Source organism: Coregonus clupeaformis, chromosome 9, assembly GCF_020615455.1.
Source record: "Coregonus clupeaformis isolate EN_2021a chromosome 9, ASM2061545v1, whole genome shotgun sequence".
Taxonomy (NCBI): domain Eukaryota; kingdom Metazoa; phylum Chordata; class Actinopteri; order Salmoniformes; family Salmonidae; genus Coregonus; species Coregonus clupeaformis.
In genome coordinates, this window is record NC_059200.1 from 42,126,598 (window position 1) to 42,147,571 (window position 20,974).

Below are 20,974 nucleotides of genomic sequence, written 5' to 3' on the forward strand. Positions count from 1 at the left end.
CTGACTGACAGCAGCACTTTCCTCAGCTCATAAGCTGTGAATGAGCTGTTTACAGAGGATACTGGACACTATCTCTCCTCCCTCTACCTCTCCCTCTCTTTCCCTATCTTTTGCTCTCTCTCTTTGTCACGAGTTGCTAAGCCAGAACCCAGAAGCAGACCAGGACAAGGTAAGTTGAAACGAAGGTGAGTGTTTATTTACAAGTTCAAGAGTGATGCTGAATAATCCAGGGAACAGAGCGGGCGGCGTTGATTAGTTGTTGGGGGTGCAGTGGTTGATCCCATCCTGGGTCGGCAGCCGCCGACCACCAGGCAGAGGTTGGATGAAGGTTCCGGACGGGTGACTGCAGATGGAACAAAACGGGGGTAAGTAAGCAACAAACCAACAAGGTGCAAAAACAACAAAACTAACGCTAGGCTCTAAGACTGATACTCTGGTAAACCTACTGTTCATGGCTAACGATCCGGCAGGGAATGGATGTTAGGCCAGAGCCTAAGAAGGGTGATGATCAGGACCAGGTGTGCAGATTGCTGATGGGATGCAGGTGCGGAAATCAAGAGAGCTCCCCGGAGCGTTCCAGAACCCTCGGGAAACTGGAGATCACGAACATAACAACTAGTCCACAGACAGGACCCGACTCAGACTGCCGGGATCGTTACAGTACCCCCTCCGACCAAACGCCACCGGGCGGACTCCCCGGAGCGCCAGGATGGAGGCGGTAGAAGTCACTGATGAGGTCAGCATCTAGGACCTGTCGCCGCGGAATCCAACTCCTCTCTTCAGGACCATACCCCTCCCAGTCCACGAGATACTGGAAACCCCGGCCCCGCCGTCTGGAATCCATGATGCGACGCACCGTGTAGGCAGGACCACCTCCGATCATCCGAGGAGGAGGAGGAGGAGGCGGAGGAGGCAACAGAGGACTGAGGAAAACAGGCTTGAGGCAGGAGACATGAAAGGTGGGATGGACTCTGAGCGTCCTCGGGAGTTTGAGTCGAACTGCCACCGGATTGATCACCTTCTCCACCACAAACGGACCAATGAACTTCGGTAACAACTTCCTAGACTCAGTCCGTAAAGGAAGATCCCGTGTGGCCAACCAGACCCTATCTCCGATGGTGTAGGTGGGAGCGGGGATCCGGCGACGATTCGCCTGGAGCTGATACCGGTCCGAAACTCTAAGGAGTGCTTTTCTGGCCCGATGCCAGGTCCGGTGGCAACGACGAATATGGACCTGAACAGAAGGCACTGAGAGCTCCTTCTCCTGAGAAGGGAACAAGGGAGGTTGGTAGCCATACAGGCACTGGAAGGGAGACATCCCAGTGGCAGATGTAGGGAGAGTATTGTGGGCATACTCAACCCAAGGCAACTGAGAGACCCAGGAGGTGGGGTTGGAAGAGGCCAGACAGCGTAGCGTGGATTCCATCTTCTGGTTGGCTCTCTCCGCCTGACCATTAGATTGGGGGGTGAAAACCAGATGTGAGACTGACTGTAGCTCCAATGGCCAAACAGAAGGACTTCCAGACAGCAGAGGTAAACTGAGGGCCACGGTCGGAAACGATATCACTGGGCAACCCGTGGACCCTGAAAACCTCCCTAACCAGGATCTCGGACGTCTCCGAGGCAGAGGGAAGCTTGGCAATAGGCACAAAGTGGGCGAACTTGCTGAATCTGTCCACGATAGTCAGAACGACCGTGTTCCCCTCAGAAGCGGGCAACCCAGTGACAAAGTCCAGGGCCAGATGCGACCATGGTCGCCGGGGAATAGGAAGGGGGTGAAGTAGTCCAGAGCTGGGCCGATTGGTACTCTTATTCTGCGCACACACTGGACAGGCAGCAACATAACCCCGAGTATCCTCGGCCATGGCAGGCCACCAAAAACGTCTGCGAAGAAACGCCATTGTCCGAGCCACGCCAGGGTGACAAGCCATCTTGCTGGCGTGGGACCATTTGAGGACAGCAGGACGAACCGACTCAGGCACAAACAACCGACCGGGTGGACCGTTACCGGGACCGGGCTGAGTCCGAAGGGCCGCCAGCACCTCCTCCTCAATCTTCCACATAACTGCTCCCACGACGCAGTTCCGGGGAGAATTGTCTCGGTCTTGGACCCACTCTCCTCCGTCTTGGAGAACATCCGGGACAAGGCGTCCGCCTTGCCGTTCTTAGATCCAGGTCGGAACGTCAGGGAAAACTTGAATCGTCCGAAAAACAACGCCCACCTGGCCTGACGGGGAGTTGAGACGTTTAGCCGATTGCACGTAAGCAAGATTCTTGTGGTCAGTCCAGACAATAAACGGTTGCTCCGCCCCTCCAACCAGTGGCGCCACTCCTCCAAGGCAAGTTTCACCGCGAGAAGCTCCCGGTTACCCACATCGTAATTCCTCTCCGCAGGCGAAAGGCGACGAGAGTAGTAGGCGCAGGGATGGAGTTTACTGTCCGTGGAGCATCGCTGCGACAGGATGGCGCCAACTCCCACATCAGACGCGTCCACTTCAACGACGAACTGACGGGCCGTGTCCGGTTGAGAGAGAATCGGTGCGTTGGTGAATCGCCTCTTCAAATCCAGAAACGCTCGATCCGCCTCCGGATTCCACTTGAAGGTCCTGATACTGGAAGTCAAGGCAGTTAACGGAGCGGCCACACGGCTGTAATCCCGGATGAATCTGCGGTAGAAATTCGCAAACCCCAAAAATCTCTGGAGCTGCAATCTCGTACCGGGCTGGGCCCATTCCAGAACCGCTCTAACCTTCTCCTGGTCCATCCTAATCTCTCCCCTGGAGATGATGTACCCGAGAAAGGATGTCGTGTGGGCGTGAAACTCGCACTTCTCGGCCTTCACGAACAGGCGATTCTCCAACAATCGCTGCAGAACCTGCCGGACATGCTGGACGTGGTCGGAAGGTTCCTTCGAGAAGATCAGAATGTCATCCAGGTAAACAAACACAAAGAGACCGATCATATCTCTCAGGACGTCGTTCACCATACTCTGGAATACCGCTGGAGCATTGGTCAGTCCAAACGGCATCACCTGATACTCGAAGTGACCCATCGGTGTATTGAAACCCGTCAACCACTCGTCCCCCCTCTCTGATCCGGACCATGTGATACGCATTGCGTAGGTCTAGCTTGGTGAACACCGTAGCACCCTGTAAGGAGTCGAAGGCAGAACTCATCAAGGGCAGGGGATACTTGTTCTTGACCGTGATGTCATTCAACCCCCGATAATCAATACACGGTCGAAGAGAGCCATCCTTCTTACCCACAAAGAAGAATCCTGCCCCCAGGGGTGATGACGAGGGACGAACGAGACCAGCAGCTAGGGACTCCTTGATGTAGGTCTCCAAAGCCTCACGTTCAGGTCGGGAGATACTGTATAACCTTCCCTTGGGGTAGACAGCTCCAGGGAACAGGTTGATGGCACAATCATATGGTCGGTGGGGAGGGAGTGACAGAGCCTTCTGCTTACTGAAAACTTCCCCCAAATCGTGATATGTCTCGGGAACCAGGGACAAATCTGGGGGTTTAGCCTCAATCACCTGACTGGGAACCGAATGGGGGCAGGCAGTCTTGAGACAGTTAGCATGACAATCAAGGCTCCAACTCGTTACCTTGCCCGTCACCCAATCGAACGTGGGATTGTGTTCCTTCAGCCAGGGGTATCCAAGGACCAGAGGAACCTGGGAAGACGGCAGAATGAAGAATGAAATCATCTCAGAATGATTCCCCGACAACCGCATCTTAACCGGGTTCAGTCCTCATCGTGATACGTGCCAGACTACTGCCGTCCAGAGTGGTAGCTTCAATGGCTTCCGGCAATTGCTCCTTGGAAAGCCCCAGCTGTTCCACCAACTCGGCATCTAGAAAGCTTCCATCGGCACCTGAATCGATAAAAGCGTTAATCGCTAAGCTCTGATTCCTGTTCATAAGGGTAGCCGGGAAACGGGGTCTGACAGAGGTATTGAGAGGTCGAAACTGGCTCGCTAAAAGTCCTCCCAACTTTAGCGAGCCGCGCAGTTTGACGACCCGACTGGAACCTGAGAAGCTGATCGGTTGGACGGAGCCCATTGCTTCTCCCTCCTTCGCTCTCGGACTCGATTATCCACCCGAATAGACAAGGCTACCAAGCTGTCCAGGTCACTAGACTCCGGATAGGAGATCAACTCATCCTTGAGCTGCTCCGACAGACCCTGGTAAAAGGCCGCTTGCAGAGCCTCCTCATTCCACCCACTCTCCACAGCCAACGTCTTGAACTCGATCACGAAGTCGGCCACGCTGCGAGTTCCTTGGCGAAGCGAAAACAGGCGCCTAGCTGCGTCCCTCCCTCGGACGGAATGGTCGAAGAGCTTCCTCATCTCGGCCGTGAACCCCTGGTATGAAGCCATGCAGGGATCCTGTCGTTCCCAAACGGCTGAAGCCCACTCCAGCGCTCGACCACGCAGCAACTCAATCACAAAGGCTATCCTAGCCTTGTCTGTGGCATAAGAGTAGGGCTGTAGATCGAACACTAATCCACACTGCATAAGGAAGGAACGGCATCTTCCCAGCTCCCCCTCATATTTCTCCGGTGTCGGAACCTTGGGCTCACGGAAGGACACAGCTTCAGAAGCGGCAGGCGAGATGGGTGAAACCGGTAGTGGATCTTCCACCGGACACTTGCGTTGGTTCTGGACCTCCGTCAGACCGGTAGAAAGGTTCCGAACTGACAACGCGATCTCCTGTAGTACCGTGCTATGATGGCCCAACATCTTCTCCTGCTGGGTAATGGCATGGCGAACAGAGTCCAGGTCCGCTGGGTTCATTACTGGCCGGATCGTTCTGTCACGAGTTGCTAAGCCAGAACCCAGAAGCAGACCAGGACAAGGTAAGTTGAAACGAAGGTGAGTGTTTATTTACAAGTTCAAGAGTGATGCTGAATAATCCAGGGAACAGAGCGGGCGGCGTTGATTAGTTGTTGGGGGTGCAGTGGTTGATCCCATCCTGGGTCGGCAGCCGCCGACCACCAGGCAGAGGTTGGATGAAGGTTCCGGACGGGTGACGGCAGATGGAACAAAACGGGGGTAAGTAAGCAACAAACCAACAAGGTGCAAAAACAACAAAACTAACGCTAGGCTCTAAGACTGATACTCTGGTAAACCTACTGTTCATGGCTAACGATCCGGCAGGGAATGGATGTTAGGCCAGAGCCTAAGAAGGGTGATGATCAGGACCAGGTGTGCAGATTGCTGATGGGATGCAGGTGCGGAAATCAAGAGAGCTCCCCGGAGCGTTCCAGAACCCTCGGGAAACTGGAGATCACGAACATAACAACTAGTCCACAGACAGGACCCGACTCAGACTGCCGGGATCGTTACACTCTTTCTACATTTACATTTACATTTTAGTCATTTAGCAGACGCTCTTATCCAGAGCGACTTACAGGAGCAATTAGGGTTAAGTGCCTTGCTCAAGGGCACATTTACGTCATTTAGCAGACGCTCTTATCCAGAGCGACTCACAAATCATCAGGAACTATCAGGAACTGATCAGGAACTCAGGCTGTGAAGGTAAAATATCTGTCTGCACAACTGTTCAGAGAAAATACCAGAGCAAATAACAGTGATTGTACAACAAATAAAATCTAATTGTTTTCTGTGCTTTCTGTCTGTCTCTACATGTAGGCCTATCTCTTTCCCTTGTCTCAGCCCCCCCTCTTCACTTAACCCCTCCTTCCCTTTCTATTTTTCCAGAGGTGGATACGAGGAGGCTCTCATGTCCCAGATGGATGGGGACCCCATCTCCTTCTTCCAGGCCATGTCCAGGGCCCAGATGCTACAGTTCCCCCACAAGCGCAGCAGCATGGTCAGCCTGGACAGCATCCGTAAGGACCCCCGCTGGAGGGACCCCAACCTGAGTGAGGTCATCACCATGCTCAGCCACCCCATGGACCCGGTCAAGTCCAACGCCGCCGCCTACTTGCAGCACCTGTGTTACGAGAACGACCACATAAAGCAGGACGTCAGGCAGCTGAAGGGGGTTCCAGTACTGGTGGGCCTCCTGGACCACCCTAAAGCCGAGGTCCACCGCAAGGCCTGTGGAGCCCTGAGGAACATCTCCTACGGGAAAGACCACCACAACAAGGTGGCCATCAAGAACTGTGAAGGCATCCCGGCCCTGGTCAGACTGCTGAGGAAGTCCAGTAACATGGAGGTCAGAGAGTTGGTCACAGGTACAGTGAGCCTATGACAGAAGTCCTATACAAACATCTCTGTGATGGTTATGAGACTCCCTGATTATTACCCAACCACCTCACTTTACTAACAGTAACTTACATATTATTTTGCATATAGGAACCCTGTGGAATCTGTCCTCCCATGAGCCTCTGAAGATGATGGTCATCAATCATGGGCTCCAGACGCTGACTGATGAGGTCATCATCCCCCACTCTGGCTGGAGGAGAGACCTCACTGAGCACTCCAGACCCCAGGAGACAGAGTGGACTACTGTGTTCAAGAACACCTCAGGGTGTCTCAGGTACAATATGGCAGCTACATAGATGACAAGGTCATGGAACCTTACACAAGAGTAATTGAGGGTTTATTGCTCCATTCATTGGAAGTTCCTAAATTGGACGTAATGGTAAATTAGTTACTGACAGCTTGCTAATAGTGACGCTATGCTAACTTCATCCGCTCCACTAATAGACCTGTTTTGTCCCAGGAATGTGAGCTCAGATGGGGCAGAGGCTCGCCAGAGGCTGAGGGAGTGTGAGGGGCTGGTGGACGCTCTCCTCCATGCCCTACAGTCAGCTGTCGGCAACAAGGAGACAGACAATAAGGTGACCGCAGACATTGTTGAGCACATATAAATTCCAACTAAAACACTATGGCTGGAGTGCAAATCAGTACATTAACCAAAAGTATTCTGGACCACATATGAGAATCAGATCCTCCCTATATTCTATGCATCTGCTGTCTTTGATGAGCATCTTTGTGTTGTTTATGCTCCTCTCTCTCAGTCAGTAGAGAACTGTGTCTGCATCCTGAGAAACCTCTCCTACCACGTCCACAAAGAGGTGCCAGGGGCGGAGCGATTTCAGGAACCCGTGGCCAATCAGGTGCCACGATCAGGATCAGGAGGGAAGAAGAAGAACGAGGCAGACTGTTTTGGAGGGAAAAAGCCCAAGGGTCAGTTACAGTTTTTTTCAATCACTTTGGCAAGTTTTTCAGATGTAAGTGGTATATTTAAAAACTCTGAGTACAAAACTCTTAACTGATAACACTTAATGCCCCCTATCTTATGTTCAGAACCTTTGATTGTGCATTCATTAGGGTTTAGTCATTCATGCAAAATCTAAGTTTTCTGTGAAATACCATGAGCACATTTTGTTAAATCACCAATACATCAGATAATGACAGGCTCACCAGTCAGTCATTTTAACTACCTTTTAATCCAATAGCAGAAAATACAAGATACACATTTCAAAACTGTGCTTTCTGAAGTGCTAAATATAAAGAATAGTACATGGTAAATACTATTGACTATATAAATTGACATTTATATTTTCTTTTTATATATAATATGTACCCAATGGCAGGTTGTGAGCATGTTGAGAAATATGTCAGTCTTATAGTTTCATTATCCTTATACAGTACATACGCAGGACAAATTATCAGAAATATGGGTATTGTAAAGCAGTTGGCTACTGTAAAAACGTACCATGGTGTTGTATGCAATTTCTGCAACATTGTACAAGATCAGTGGTGATTTTAGCATGTAAATCTTGGTGGGGCAAACTCCCCAAAAAATTTTGGGGATGCAAAAATACAATACAACTCAACACTAAACAACACATTAATTGCACTATAACTGTGACAAACTTTGCCCACAAACTGTTAGGAACTACGTAAAGCTGTCCCACCAGCAGAGCTTTCTTTTCAGCACCATGAATCCTTACCACCGCTATACCTGGCTATCAGCAGAGCCTTGTCTGGCACCGAAACAGTTAATTCAGCCTCATTTACTGCCTTTTTTAACCCTCCCGTTGTCCTAGGGTCAAAATGACCCGCCACTGTGTTGAACCAACTTTATTTAATTTTTTTATTTTTTGGATCATTTGTGAGAAAGAGGCAGTGATACTTTCTTTAAAGTCTCACTGCCTCCTTCTCACAAATGATCCCAAAAATATAAAAATTAAATAAAGTTGGTTCAACACAGTGGCGGGTCATTTTGACCCTAGGACAACGGGAGGGTTAAAAACATAGCTGATATAGCTGACTTTCTTAAACAAATGTGGTTTCTACTGACAATTGAGATGTACAAACTACGGCATAAGGGAATGATGAGGTGTGGTCCTCTGTAGCTCAGCTGGTAGAGCACGGCGCTTGTAACGCCAGGGTAGTGGGTTCGATCCCCGGGACCACCCATACACAAAAAATGTATGCACACATGACTGTAAGTCGCTTTGGATAAAAGCGTCTGCTAAATGGCATATTATTATGAGCAGATAAGAGGCAATCCGTAATTTCGATTAAGTCATTAATGAGCGAGCTAAGTCGGCTGTAGCCAATATAACTATTTGTTCAGCGCTTTTGAAATGTACAGCGACAGAATTCATAACATGGGCCGTTCTTACAGTATTCTCCCTGTACACCAAGTCAGAACCGTAGGATAAATAAAGGGGTATATAAGCAGACAACGAAAGGTCTTACAATGTTCGATGATGACATTTCTCTAAAACAGGCTATAGGCTACTGTGGCTAGCGAAAGTATTCACCCCCCTTGGAATTTTTCCTATTTTGTTGCCTTACAACCTGGAATTAAAATGGATTTTTGGGGGGTTTGTATCATATGATTTACACAACATGCCTACCACTTTGAAGATGCAAAATATTTTGGGGGGTGAAACTAACAAGAAATAAGACAAAATAACAGAAAACTTGAGCGTGCATAACTATTCACCCCCCCAAAGTCAATACTTTGTAGAGACACCTTTTGCAGCAATTACAGCTGCAAGTCTCTTGGGGTATGTCTCTATAAGCTTGGCACATCTAGCCACTGGGACTTTTGCCCATTCTTCAAGGCAAAACTGCTCCAGCTCCTTCAAGTTGGATGGGTTCTGCTGGGGTACAGCAATCTTTAAGTCATACCACAGATTCTCAATTGGATTGAGGTCTGGGCTTTGACTAGGCCATTCCAAGACATTTAAATGTTTCCCCTTAAACCACTCAAGTGTTGCTTTAGCAGTATGCTTAGGGTCATTGTCCTGCTGGAAGGTGAACCTTCGTCCCAGTCTCAAATCTCAAGAATTTCCCTGTATTTAGCGCCATCCATCATTCCTTCAATTCTGACCAGTTTCCCAGTCCGTGCCGATGAAAAACATCCCCACAGCATGATGCTGCCACCACCATGCTTCACTGTGGGGATGGTGTTCTCGGGGTGATGAGAGGTGTTGGGTTTGCGCCAGACATAGCGTTTTCCTTGATGGCCAAAAAGCTAAATTTTAGTCTCATCTGACCAGAGTACCTTCTTCCATATTTTTGGGGAGTCTCCCACATGGCTTTTGGCAAACACCAAACGTGTTTGCTTATTTTGTTCTTTAAGCAATGGCTTTTTTCGGGCCTTTCTTCCGTAAAGCCCAGCTCTGTGGAGTGTACGGCTTAAAGTGGTCCTATGGACAGATACTCCAATCTCTGCTGTGGAGCTTTGCAGCTCCTTCAGGGTTATCTTTGGTCTCTTTGTTGCCTCTCTGATTAATGCCCTCCTTGCCTGGTCCATGAGTTCTGGTGGGCGGCCCTCTCTTGGCAGGTTTGTTGTGGTGCCATATTCTTTCCATTTTTTAATAATGGATTTAATGGTGCTCCGTGGGATGTTGAAAGTTTCGGATATTTTTTTATATCCCAAACCTGATCTGTACTTCTCCACAACTTTGTCCCTGACCTGTTAGGAGAGCTTCTTGGTCTTCATGGTGCCGCTTGCTTGGTGGTGCCCCTTGCTTAGTGGTGTTGCAGACTCTGGGGACTTTCAGAACAGGTGTATATATACTGAGATCATGTGACAGATCATGTGACACTTAGATTGCACACAGGTGGACTTTATTTAACTAATTATGTGACTTCTGAAGGTAATTGGTTGCACCAGATCTTATTTAGGGGCTTCATAGCAAAGGGGGTGAATACATATGCAAGCACCACTTTTCCGTTATTAATTTTTTAGACTTTTCTGAAACAAGTTATTTTTTTAATTTCACCAATTTGGACTATTTTATGTACAGTTGAAGTCGGATGTTTACGTACACCTTAGCCAAATACATTTAAACTCAGTTTTTCACAATTCCTGACATTTAATCCTAGTAAAAATTCCCTGTCTTAGGTCAGTTAGGATCACCACTTTATTTTAAGAATGTGAAATGTCAGAATAATAGTAGAGAGAATGATTTATTTAAGCTTTTATTTCTTTCATCACATTCCCAGTGGGTCAGAAGTTTACATACGCTCAATTAGTATTTGGTAGCATTGCCTTTAAATTGTTTAACTTGGGTCAAACATTTCGGGTAGCCTTCCATAAGCTTCCCACAATAAGTCGGGTGAATCTTGGCCCATTCCTCCTGACAGAGCTGGTGTAACTGAGTCAGGTTTGTAGGCCTCCTTGCTCGCACACACTTTTTGAGTTCTGCCCACACATTTTCAATAGGATTGAGGTCAGGGCATTGTGATGGCCACTCCAATACCTTGACTTTGTTGTCCTTAAGCCATTTTGCCACAACTTTGGAAGTATGCTTGGGGTCATTGTCCATTTGGAAGACCCATTTGCGACCAAGCTTTAACTTCCTGACTGATGTCTTGAGATCAATCAATCAATCAATCAATTTTATTTTATATAGCCCTTCTTACATCAGCTAATATCTCGAAGTGCTGTACAGAAACCCAGCCTAAAACCCCAAACAGCTAGTAATGCAGGTGTAAAAGCATGGTGGCTAGGAAAAACTCCCTAGAAAGGCGAAAACCTAGGAAGAAACCTAGAGAGGAACCAGGCTATGAGGGGTGGCCAGTCCTCTTCTGGCTGTGCCGGGTGAAGATTATAACAGAACCATGCCAAGATGTTCAAAAATGTTCATAAGTGACAAGCATGGTCAAATAATAATCAGGAATAAATCTCAGTTGGCTTTTCATAGCCGATCATTAAGAGTTGAAAACAGCAGGTCTGGGACAGGTAGGGGTTCCATAACCGCAGGCAGAACAGTTGAAACTGGAATAGCAGCAAGGCCAGGCGGACTGGGGACAGCAAGGAGTCACCACGGCCGGTAGTCCCGACGTATGGTCCTAGGGCTCAGGTCTCTCAGTTGGCTTTTCATAGCCGATCATTAAGAGTTGAAAACAGCAGGTCTGGGACAGGTAGGGGTTTCGTAGCCGCAGGCAGAACAGTTGAAACTGGAATAGCAGCAAGGCCAGGCGGACTGGGGACAGCAAGGTGTCATCATGCCCGGTAGTCCTGACGTATGGTCCTAGGGCTCAGGTTCTCAGAGAGAAAGAGAGAACGAGAGAATTAGAGAGAGCATACTTAAATTCACACAGGACACTAGATAAGACAGGAGAAGTACTCCAGGTATAACCAACTAACCCCAGACACATAAACTACTGCAGCATAAATACTGGAGGCTGAGACAGGAGCGGTCCGGAGACACTGTGGCCCCATCCGAAGAAACCCCCGGACAGGGCCAAACAGGAAGGATATAACCCCACCCACTCTGCCAAAGCACAGCCCCCGCACCACTAGAGGGATATCCTCAACCACCAACTTACAATCCTGAGACAAGGCCGAGTATAGCCCACAGAGGTCTCCACCACAGCACAAACCAAGGGGGGGGGGGGCGCCAACCCAGACAGGAAGATCACGTCAGTAACTCAACCCACTCAAGTGACGCACCCCTCCCAGGGACGGCATGAAAGAGCACCAGCAAGCCAGTGACTCAGCCCCTGCAACAGGGTTAGAGGCAGAGAACCCCAGTGGAGAGGGGAACCGGCTCGGCAGAGACAGCAAGGGCTGTTCGTTACTCCAGAGCCTTTCCGTTCACCTTCACACTCCTGGGCCAGACTACACTCAATCATATGACCTACTGAAGAGATAAGTCTTCAGTAAAGACTTAAAGGTTGAGACCGAGTCTGCGTCTCTCACATGGGTAGGCAGACTGTTCCATAAAAATGGAGATCTATAGGAGAAAGCCCTGCCTCCCGCTGTTTGCTTAGAAATTCTAGGGACAATTAGGAGGCCTGCGTCTTGCGACCGTAGCGTACGTATTGGTATGTACGGCAGGACCAACTCGGAAAGATAGGTAGGAGCAAGCCCATGTAACGCTTTATAGGTTAACAGTAAAACCTTGAAATCAGCCCTTGCCTTAACAGGAAGCCAGTGTAGGGAAGCTAGCACTGGAGTAATATGATCAAATTTCTTGGTTCTAGTCAGGATTCTAGCAGCCGTATTTAGCACTAACTGAAGTTTATTTAGTGCTTTATCCGGGTAGCCGGAAAATAGAGCATTGCAGTAGTCTAACCTAGAAGTAACAAATGCATGGATTAATTTTTCTGCATCATTTTTGGACAGAAAATTTCTAATTTTTGCAATGTTACGTAGATGGAAAAAAGCTGTCCTTGAAACAGTCTTGATATGTTCGTCAAAAGAGAGATCAGGGTCAAGAGTAACGCCTGAGGTCCTTCACAGTTTTATTTGAGACGACTTTACAACCATCAAGATGAATTGTCAGATTTAACAGAAGATCTCTTTGTTTCTTGGGACCTAGAACAAGCATCTCTGTTTTGTCCGAGTTTAAAAGTAAAAAGTTTTCAGCCATCCACTTCCTTATGTCTGAAACACAGGCTTCTAGCGAGGGCAATTTTGGGGCTTCACCATGTTTCATTGAAATGTACAGCTGTGTGTCATCCGCATAGCAGTGAAAGTTAACATTATGTTTTCGAATAACATCCCCAAGAGGTAAAATATATAGTGAAAACAATAGTGGTCCTAAAACGGAACCTTGAGGAACACCGAAATGTACAGTTGATTTGTCGGAGGACAGACCATTTACAGAGACAAACTGATATCTTTCCGACAGGTAAGATCTAAACCAGGCCAGAACTTGTCCGTGTAGACCAATTTGGGTTTCCAGTCTCTCCAAAAGAATGTGGTGATCGATGGTGTCAAAGGCAGCACTAAGGTCTAGTAGCACGAGGACAGATGCAGAGCCTCGGTCTGACGCCATTAAAAGGTCATTTACCACCTTCACAAGTGCAGTCTCAGTGCTATGATGGGGTCTAAAACCAGACTGAAGCATTTCGTATACATTGTTTGTCTTCAGAAAGGCAGTGAGTTGCTGCGCAACAGCTTTTTCTAAAATTTTTGAGAGGAATGGAAGATTCGATATAGGCCGATAGTTTTTTATATTTTCCGGGTCAAGGTTTGGCTTTTTCAAGAGAGGCTTTATCACTGCCACTTTTAGTGAGTTTGGTACACATCCGGTGGATAGAGAGCTGTTTATTATGTTCAACATAGGAGGGCCAAGCACAGGAAGCAGCTCCTTCAGCAGTTTAGTAGGAATAGGATCCAGTATGCAGCTTGAAGGTTTAGAGGCCATGATTATTTTCATCATTGTGTCAGGAGATATAGTACTAAAACACTTAAGTGTCTCTCCCGATCCCAGGCCCTCGCAGAGCTGTGCAGATCCAGGACAGCTAAGCCCTGGAGGAATACGCAGATTCAAAGAGGAGTCCGTAATTTGCTTTCTAATGGTCATGATCTTTTCCTCAAAGAAGTTCATGAATTTATTACTGCTGAAGTGAAAGCCATCCTCTCTTGGGGAATGCTGCTTTTTAGTTAGCTTTGCAACAGTATCAAAAAGAAATTTTGGATTATTCTTATTTTCCTCGATTAAGTTGGAAAAGTAGGATGATCGAGCAGCAGTGAGGGCTCTTCGGTACTGCACGGTACTGTCTTTCCAAGCTAGTCGGAAGACTTCCAGTTTGGTGTGGCGCCATTTCCGTTCCAATTTCCTGGAAGCTTGCTTCAAAGCTCGGGTATTTTCTGTATACCAGGGAGCTAGTTTCTTATGACAAATGTTTTTCGTTTTTAGGGGTGCAACTGCATCTAGGGTATTGCGCAAGGTTAAATTGAGTTCCTCAGTTAAGTGGTTAACTGATTTTTGTCCTCTGACGTCCTTGGGTAGGCAGAAGGAGTCTGGAAGGGCATCAAGGAATTTTTGTGTTGTCTGAGAATTTATAGCACGACTTTTGATGCTCCTTGGTTGGGGTCTGAGCAGATTATTTGTTGCGATTGCAAACGTAATAAAATGGTGGTCCGATAGTCCAGGATTTTGTGGAAAAACATTAAGATCTACAACATTTATTCCATGGGACAAAACTAGGTCCAGAGTATGACTGTGGCAGTGAGTAGGTCCAGAGACATGTTGGACAAAACCCACTGAGTCGATGATGGCTCCGAAAGACTTTTGGAGTGGGTCTGTGGACTTCTCCATGTGAATATTAAAATCACCAAAAATTAGAATATGATCTGCTATGACTACAAGGTCTGATAGGAATTCAGGAAACTCAGAGAGGAACGCTGTATATGGCCCAGGAGGCCTGTAAACAGTAGCTATAAAAAGTGATTGAGTAGGCTGCATAGATTTCATGACTAGAAGCTCAAAAGATGAAAACGCCATTTTTTTTTTGTAAATTGAAATTTGCTATCGTAAATGTTAGCAACACCTCCGCCTTTGCGGGATGCACGGGGAATATGGTCACTAGTGTAACCAGGAGGTGAGGCCTCATTTAACACAGCAAATTCATCAGGCTTAAGCCATGTTTCAGTCAGGCCAATCACATCAAGATTATGATCAGTGATTAGTTCATTGACTATGACTGCCTTTGAAGTGAGGGAGCTTCAATATATCCACATAATTTTCCTTCCTCATGATGCCATCTATTTTGTAAAGTGCACCAGTCCCTCCTGCAGCAAAGCACCCCCACAGCATGATGCTGCCACCCCTGTGCTTCACGGTTGGGATGGTGTTCTTTGGCTTGCAAGGTATCCCCTTTTTCCTCCAAACATAACGATGGTCATTATGGCCAAACAGCTCTATTTTTGTTTAATCAGACCAGAGGACTTTTCTCCAAAAAGTACGATCTTTGTCCCCATATGCAGTTGCAAACCGTAATCTGGCTTTTTTATGGCGGTTTTGGAGCAGTGCCTTCTTCCTTGCTGAGCGGCCTTTCAGGTTATGTCGATATAGGACTCTTTACTGTGGATATAGATACTTTTGTACCTGTTTCCTCCAGCATCTTCACAAGGTCCTTTGCTGTTGTTCTGGGATTGATTTGCACTTTTTGCACCAAAGTATATTCATCTCTAGGAGACAGAACGCGTCTCCTTCCTGAGCGGTATGACGGCTGCGTGGTCCCATGGTGTTTATACTTGCACACTATTGTTTGTACAGATGAACGTGGTACCTGCAGGCGTTTGGGAATTGCTCCCAAGGATGAACCAGACTTGTGGAGGTCTACAATTTTTTTTCTGAGGTCTTGGCTGATTTCTTTTGATTTTCCCATGATGTCAAGCAAAGATTCACTGTGAGTTTGAAGGTAGGCCTTGAAATACATCCACAGGCACACCTCCAATTGACTTAAATGATGTCAATTAGCCTATCAGAAGCTTCTAAAGCCATGACATCATTTTCTGGAATTTTCCAAGATGTTTAAAGGCACAGTCAACTTAGTGTATGTAAACTTCTGACCCACTGGAATTATGATACAGTGAATTATAAGTGAAATAATCTGTCTGTAAACAATTGTTGGAAAAATTACTTGTGTCATGCACAAAGTAGATGTCCTAACCGACTTGCCAAAACTATAGTTTGTTAACAATACATTTGTGGAGTGGTTGAAAAATGAGTTTTAATGACTCCAACCTAAGTGTATGTCAACTCCCGACTTCAACTGTATGTCCATTACTATGTCCAAGCTCTGCCCTACCTGCCCTGAATGACAGGTCGCCACTGTACAAGATCACCTTTCTATGTGACTTGTCAACTGATACAGTATTGACTGTCTCTCTGCTTACAGTGTATCAATGAAATCAGATAATGAGTGGAATACAGTATATTGTTATACATACAACCCAGGAATTTCAGCAGTGCATTGTACACTACAATATAATTCCAAATGGTAGCACATGAGTGACTTTTTCCACTTTGTCCTATTGAAGCACACTAGCTGATTGAGAATGATGCTGTAGTAATTAAGGCCACATCCAGTTCATTGTATTGTTAACAAATTGCAAGAAAATCATATAAAAAGTAAAGTGAATATTACATTTTGAAAAGCAGATAGATTAAATATGTATCCAAATTAAAAGAGTGATTTGGTGCAGCGAACAAGTGCCTTTGTGAATTTGTTTGTTGTACTCGGTCAATTGAAAATGTGCTTAGAGTTTCTAAAAACGAGCCATTTTGATGATCTGTTAAGATTTTTGTGCTTAGAGTTGTGAAAATGTACCACATAGGTACCAAAATTGCACTAAAGTGATTGAAAATAAACTGTAAATTGGACCTCATGATGGCACTTTATGAATGGTTGTCATTGCAGTTTGGCAAGAATTGGGTGATTTCTGGTGTGTAGTTTGTATTGCTGTAATGTTATATTTGACAATGTCTTCCTTATTTGTCTTTTGTTTTGTTTCCTTCCATCAACATGCACAAGAGGAGTGGTTCAATCAAAGTAAGTCTGTCTAAATAAATGCATTATATTTGACAATCAAAAAATTAAGTTTCATTCCAAAACGCTATAATATATACATTTTCAGAAATGTTGGTAAAACAGCTTTTATTGTTTAAATAAATTATGAAAGAGATTGGTGTGTTTTCTCACTATCTAATCATGGCATGGGGTTGTTCAATTAGAGACATGTATTTGTTTAAAATCTATTACTTGATGGTTTCATATCAGAGAGACAAATAATCCTGTTTTTTGCAAAATGCTATATATCCGCCTCACTCTCAGAGCAATAAGTTGTATTGCTAGGTTTTACACAGTTAAATGTAATGAATAACACAATTTTGTATAAATAAATGTACAAATTATACATTTATGACATCAATATAAAAAAGAAAATCATAAAATAATTCAATACAGTAATATGATGCTCTTATCCACTGACTCTTTAGTCCAGGGGTTCCCAAACTTTTTCACCAGGCCCCACTTCCAGCATTGGGGAACATCCCTCGCCCCCCCTGCGCGCCACGTCTATTTCTCTGGGCACAAGCACTGTTCATGACACAAACTGTTCACACCCCTCTTGTTGGCGGAGAGAAAATGGAGCAGGTCTGAAGCTAATTTCCTGCAATTTTACACTTTGTCATGGGGTGCAGTGGACATTTTGCAGTTTTAAAGCTAATGTTCTTGCAATTCTATGCATTTTGCCATTTCTAATGTGTATTCATGTGATATTTGAGTGACAAAAAATTTACGACAGCTTTCAGGGGGGCGCGGGATTTAATATAATCGTCCGGAATAGTGTCCCACCACTTGAAAGCAGCAGCTCTAGCCTTTAGCTCAGTGCAAATGTTGCCTGTAATCCATGGCTTCTGGTTGGGATATGTACGTACGGTCACTGTGGGGATGACGTCGTCGATGCACTTATTAATGAAGCTGGTGACAGATGTGGGAAACTCTAAAATCGATTAATTACAAATCTGAGAACAGCAATATTTTACACACACATGAAGGTACCCATAAGCAATAATTTCTGATGAAAAAACTAGGGCTGTCAAAAATAGCGCGTTAACGACGTTAATTAGTTGTTTGCTGTTAATTACGTCAATTTTTTAAACGCATTTCACGCATGCGCAGTGTGACAAATTATTCAGGTCAGGAAAGTGGTTGGGAGCTAGAGGCGAGATGGAGCAAGGTGAGCAAAGTGGGCCTATTGACGGATTCAAATATAAAAAGAATGATGATGGTACAGTTAACAAGTACAAGGTTATTTGCAAGATTTGTAAGAAGGAGTTTCAATTTCACCGGAGCTGTTCAAGCTTGAAGTACCATGTCAACGCCAAACATGCGTTTGCTGGGCCGTCAGATTCAGCAAGTGGTTTGCGCCAGACCACGCTGAATGTTTGCAGGCAATTAACAAAATCAACCTCAGATAATTTGACCAACACAATAGCAAAATGGATTGCAAAGGATTGTAGACCCATTAGCATTGTAGAAGACTCAGGTTTCCTTGATGTTTTGCAAGTGGCGTCTCAAGACTCATTCTATAAGCCACCGTCAAGAGCCACAGCCAAAGACAAATATTATGGTGTGTAGTATGTTTCAGCTTGATTTAAAACACCATTATTTGGCTGTGTTAATAAACAGACATAATATGAAAATTATGTATCTGTGTCCTGTTATTTATCTTTTGGTATGCATTTCAGAAAAAAAATGGTTAGGATTCAGGTGTAATTGCAAATAGTGATTAATCATGATTAATCCACTGAAAATTCTGATTAATTTGATTAAAAAATTTAATCATTTGACAGCCCTAGAAAAAACACAAATGTGAAAAATCGGTTCATATAGCGTTTTGGAAATAAACTTTTCAAATACATAATAATGTTCTGTCAACTATGAGACACCAGGACCTCTTCTCTGTGGTTGCTTGCCCTGTTGTCTGTCTCGAGTCTTGAGCTTCAATGGAAGACCTTGGTATTTCTGACTCATTATCATCATTGTCATGTCTTTATACACTTCCCATGTTTTGAAATGTCCTATTTATTGTGTTTGTCATACCTTGACATTTCCATTGCGCCTTGCGCTAACCATGGTGTGTGTGTGTATGTGTGTGTGTGTGTGTGTGTGTGTGTGTGTGTGTGTGTGTGTGTGTGTGTGTGTGTGTGTGTGTGTGTGTGTGTGTGTGTGTGTGTGTGTGTGTTTTGTCTAGGCTGGAGAAATGGACCAACTGACAAAAAATATGGAACACTGGATTTACCCAAACGCACACAACCAACGAAAGGTAAAGTTTGGAGCATCTTTAGTGATCTGTGGATTGGTCAAGACATGCAATTTTGTAACTTAATGAAGCATTCCAAAGACTTACAGTGTGGAAAACCTTGACATGAGGCGTCTGTATTGTGCATGATGTAGAATAGTTCCGAATGTGTTATAATGTCAAGAAGTAACTGGATTGTATTGGAAACAATCAGACACAAAAGTAGACTGTCTGAATGCCTTGACAGAACGACATGGTGCATACAAACGCTGTATGTCAGTTACTGTATGAGTACAATACAATATGGAATAGCTTGATGTGGTTGCTGTGGTTGCAGTGCCTTCAGGAAGTATTCATACCCTTTGACTTATCCAACATGTTGTTGTGTTACAGCCTGAATTCAAAATGGATTAAATTGTTGTTGTTGTTTCTCACCAATCTACACACAATACCCCATAATGACAAAGTGAAAACATGTTTTTTGAAATTTTTGCACATTTCTGAAAATGAAATACAGAAATATTTAATTTACATAAGTATTCACACACCTGAGTCAATACATGTTAGACTCACCTTTCGCAGCGATTACCAATGTGAGTCTTTCTGGGTAAGTCTCTAAGAGCTTTGCACACCTGGATTTAACAATATTTGCACATTATTCATTTTTAAGCTCTGTCAAGTTGGTTATTGATCATTGCTAAACAGCCATTTAAGTCTCTCCATAGATTTTCAAGCTGATTTTAAGTCAAAACTGTAACTACGCCACGCGGGAACATTCAATGTCATCTTGGTAAGCAACTCCAGTGTATATTTGGCCTTGTGTTTTAGGTTATTGTCCTACTGAAAGGTGAATTTGTCTCCCAGTGTCTGTTGGAAAGCAGACTGAACCAGGTTTTGCTCTAGGATTTTGCCCGTGTTTAGCTCTATTCCATTTATTTTTATCCCCAAAACTTCCCTAGTCCTTGCCGATGACAAGCATACCCATAACATGAGGCAGCTACCACCATGCTTGAAAATATGAAGAGTGGTACTGTGATGTGTTGTGTTGGATTTACCCCAAACATAACGCTTTGTATTCAGGACATAAAGTTAATTTATTTGCCACATTCTTTGCAGTTTTACTTTAGTGTCTTATTGCAAACAGGATGCATTTTTATTCTGTACAGAATTCCTTCTTTTCACTCTGTCATTTAGGTTAGTATTGTGGAGTATCTACAATGTTGATCCATCCTCAGTTTTCTCCGATCACAGCCATTAAAGTCTGTAACTGTTTTAAAGTCGCCATTGGCCTCATGGTGAAACCCCTGAGTGGTTTCCTTCCTCTCCGGCAACTGAGTTAGGAAGGACACCTGTATCTTTGTAGTGACTGGGTGTATTGATACACCATCCAAAGTGTAATTAATAACTTTATGATGCGCAAAGGGATATTCAATGTCTGCTTTTTTTTACCCATCTACCAATAGGTGCCCTTCTTTGCGAGGCATTGGAAAACCTCCCTGGTCTTTGTGGTTGAATCTGTGTTTGAAATTCACAGATAATTGTATGTGTGGGGTACAGAGATGAGGTAGTTATTCAAGAATCATGTTAAACACTATTATTGCACACAGAGTGAGTCCATGCAACGTATTATGTGACTTGTTAAGCAAATTTTTACTTCTGAACTTATTTAGGCTTGCCATAACAAAGGGGTTGAATACTTTTTATTAATTTGTAAAAATGTTAAAAACAGAATTCCACATTGACATTGTAGGGTATTGTGTGTAAACCAGTGACACAAATCTCAATTTAATCAATTTAAAATTCAGGCTGTAACACAACAAAATGTGGAAAAAGTCAAGGGGTGTGAATACTTTCTGAAGGCACTATATATTGTGTGTCTGTGCTTTTGTGTTTGAGGTGGGGGCAGTGAGCGGAGTGAACAGCTATTGTAGGTTATATTCAGCGTTAAATGAAGGGATGATTTTGTGTCATGATGTGA

The 20,974-nt window shown here is 45.0% G+C and overlaps 1 protein-coding gene across 2 annotated transcripts in view; it reads left to right on the forward strand.

Annotated features, from left to right (window-relative positions):
• LOC121573849 (armadillo repeat protein deleted in velo-cardio-facial syndrome homolog) overlaps positions 1-20,974 on the forward strand; it is a 37,716-nt gene that overhangs the window by 10,455 nt on the left and 6,287 nt on the right. For both annotated transcript variants that reach the window (XM_041886190.1, XM_041886191.1), the window contains 6 exons: positions 5,730-6,208; positions 6,330-6,513; positions 6,700-6,817; positions 6,998-7,166; positions 16,725-16,742; positions 18,949-19,020. In XM_041886190.1, the coding sequence (XP_041742124.1) occupies positions 5,730-6,208; positions 6,330-6,513; positions 6,700-6,817; positions 6,998-7,166; positions 16,725-16,742; positions 18,949-19,020 (1,040 nt within the window). The remainder of the gene's footprint in view (positions 1-5,729; positions 6,209-6,329; positions 6,514-6,699; positions 6,818-6,997; positions 7,167-16,724; positions 16,743-18,948; positions 19,021-20,974) is intronic.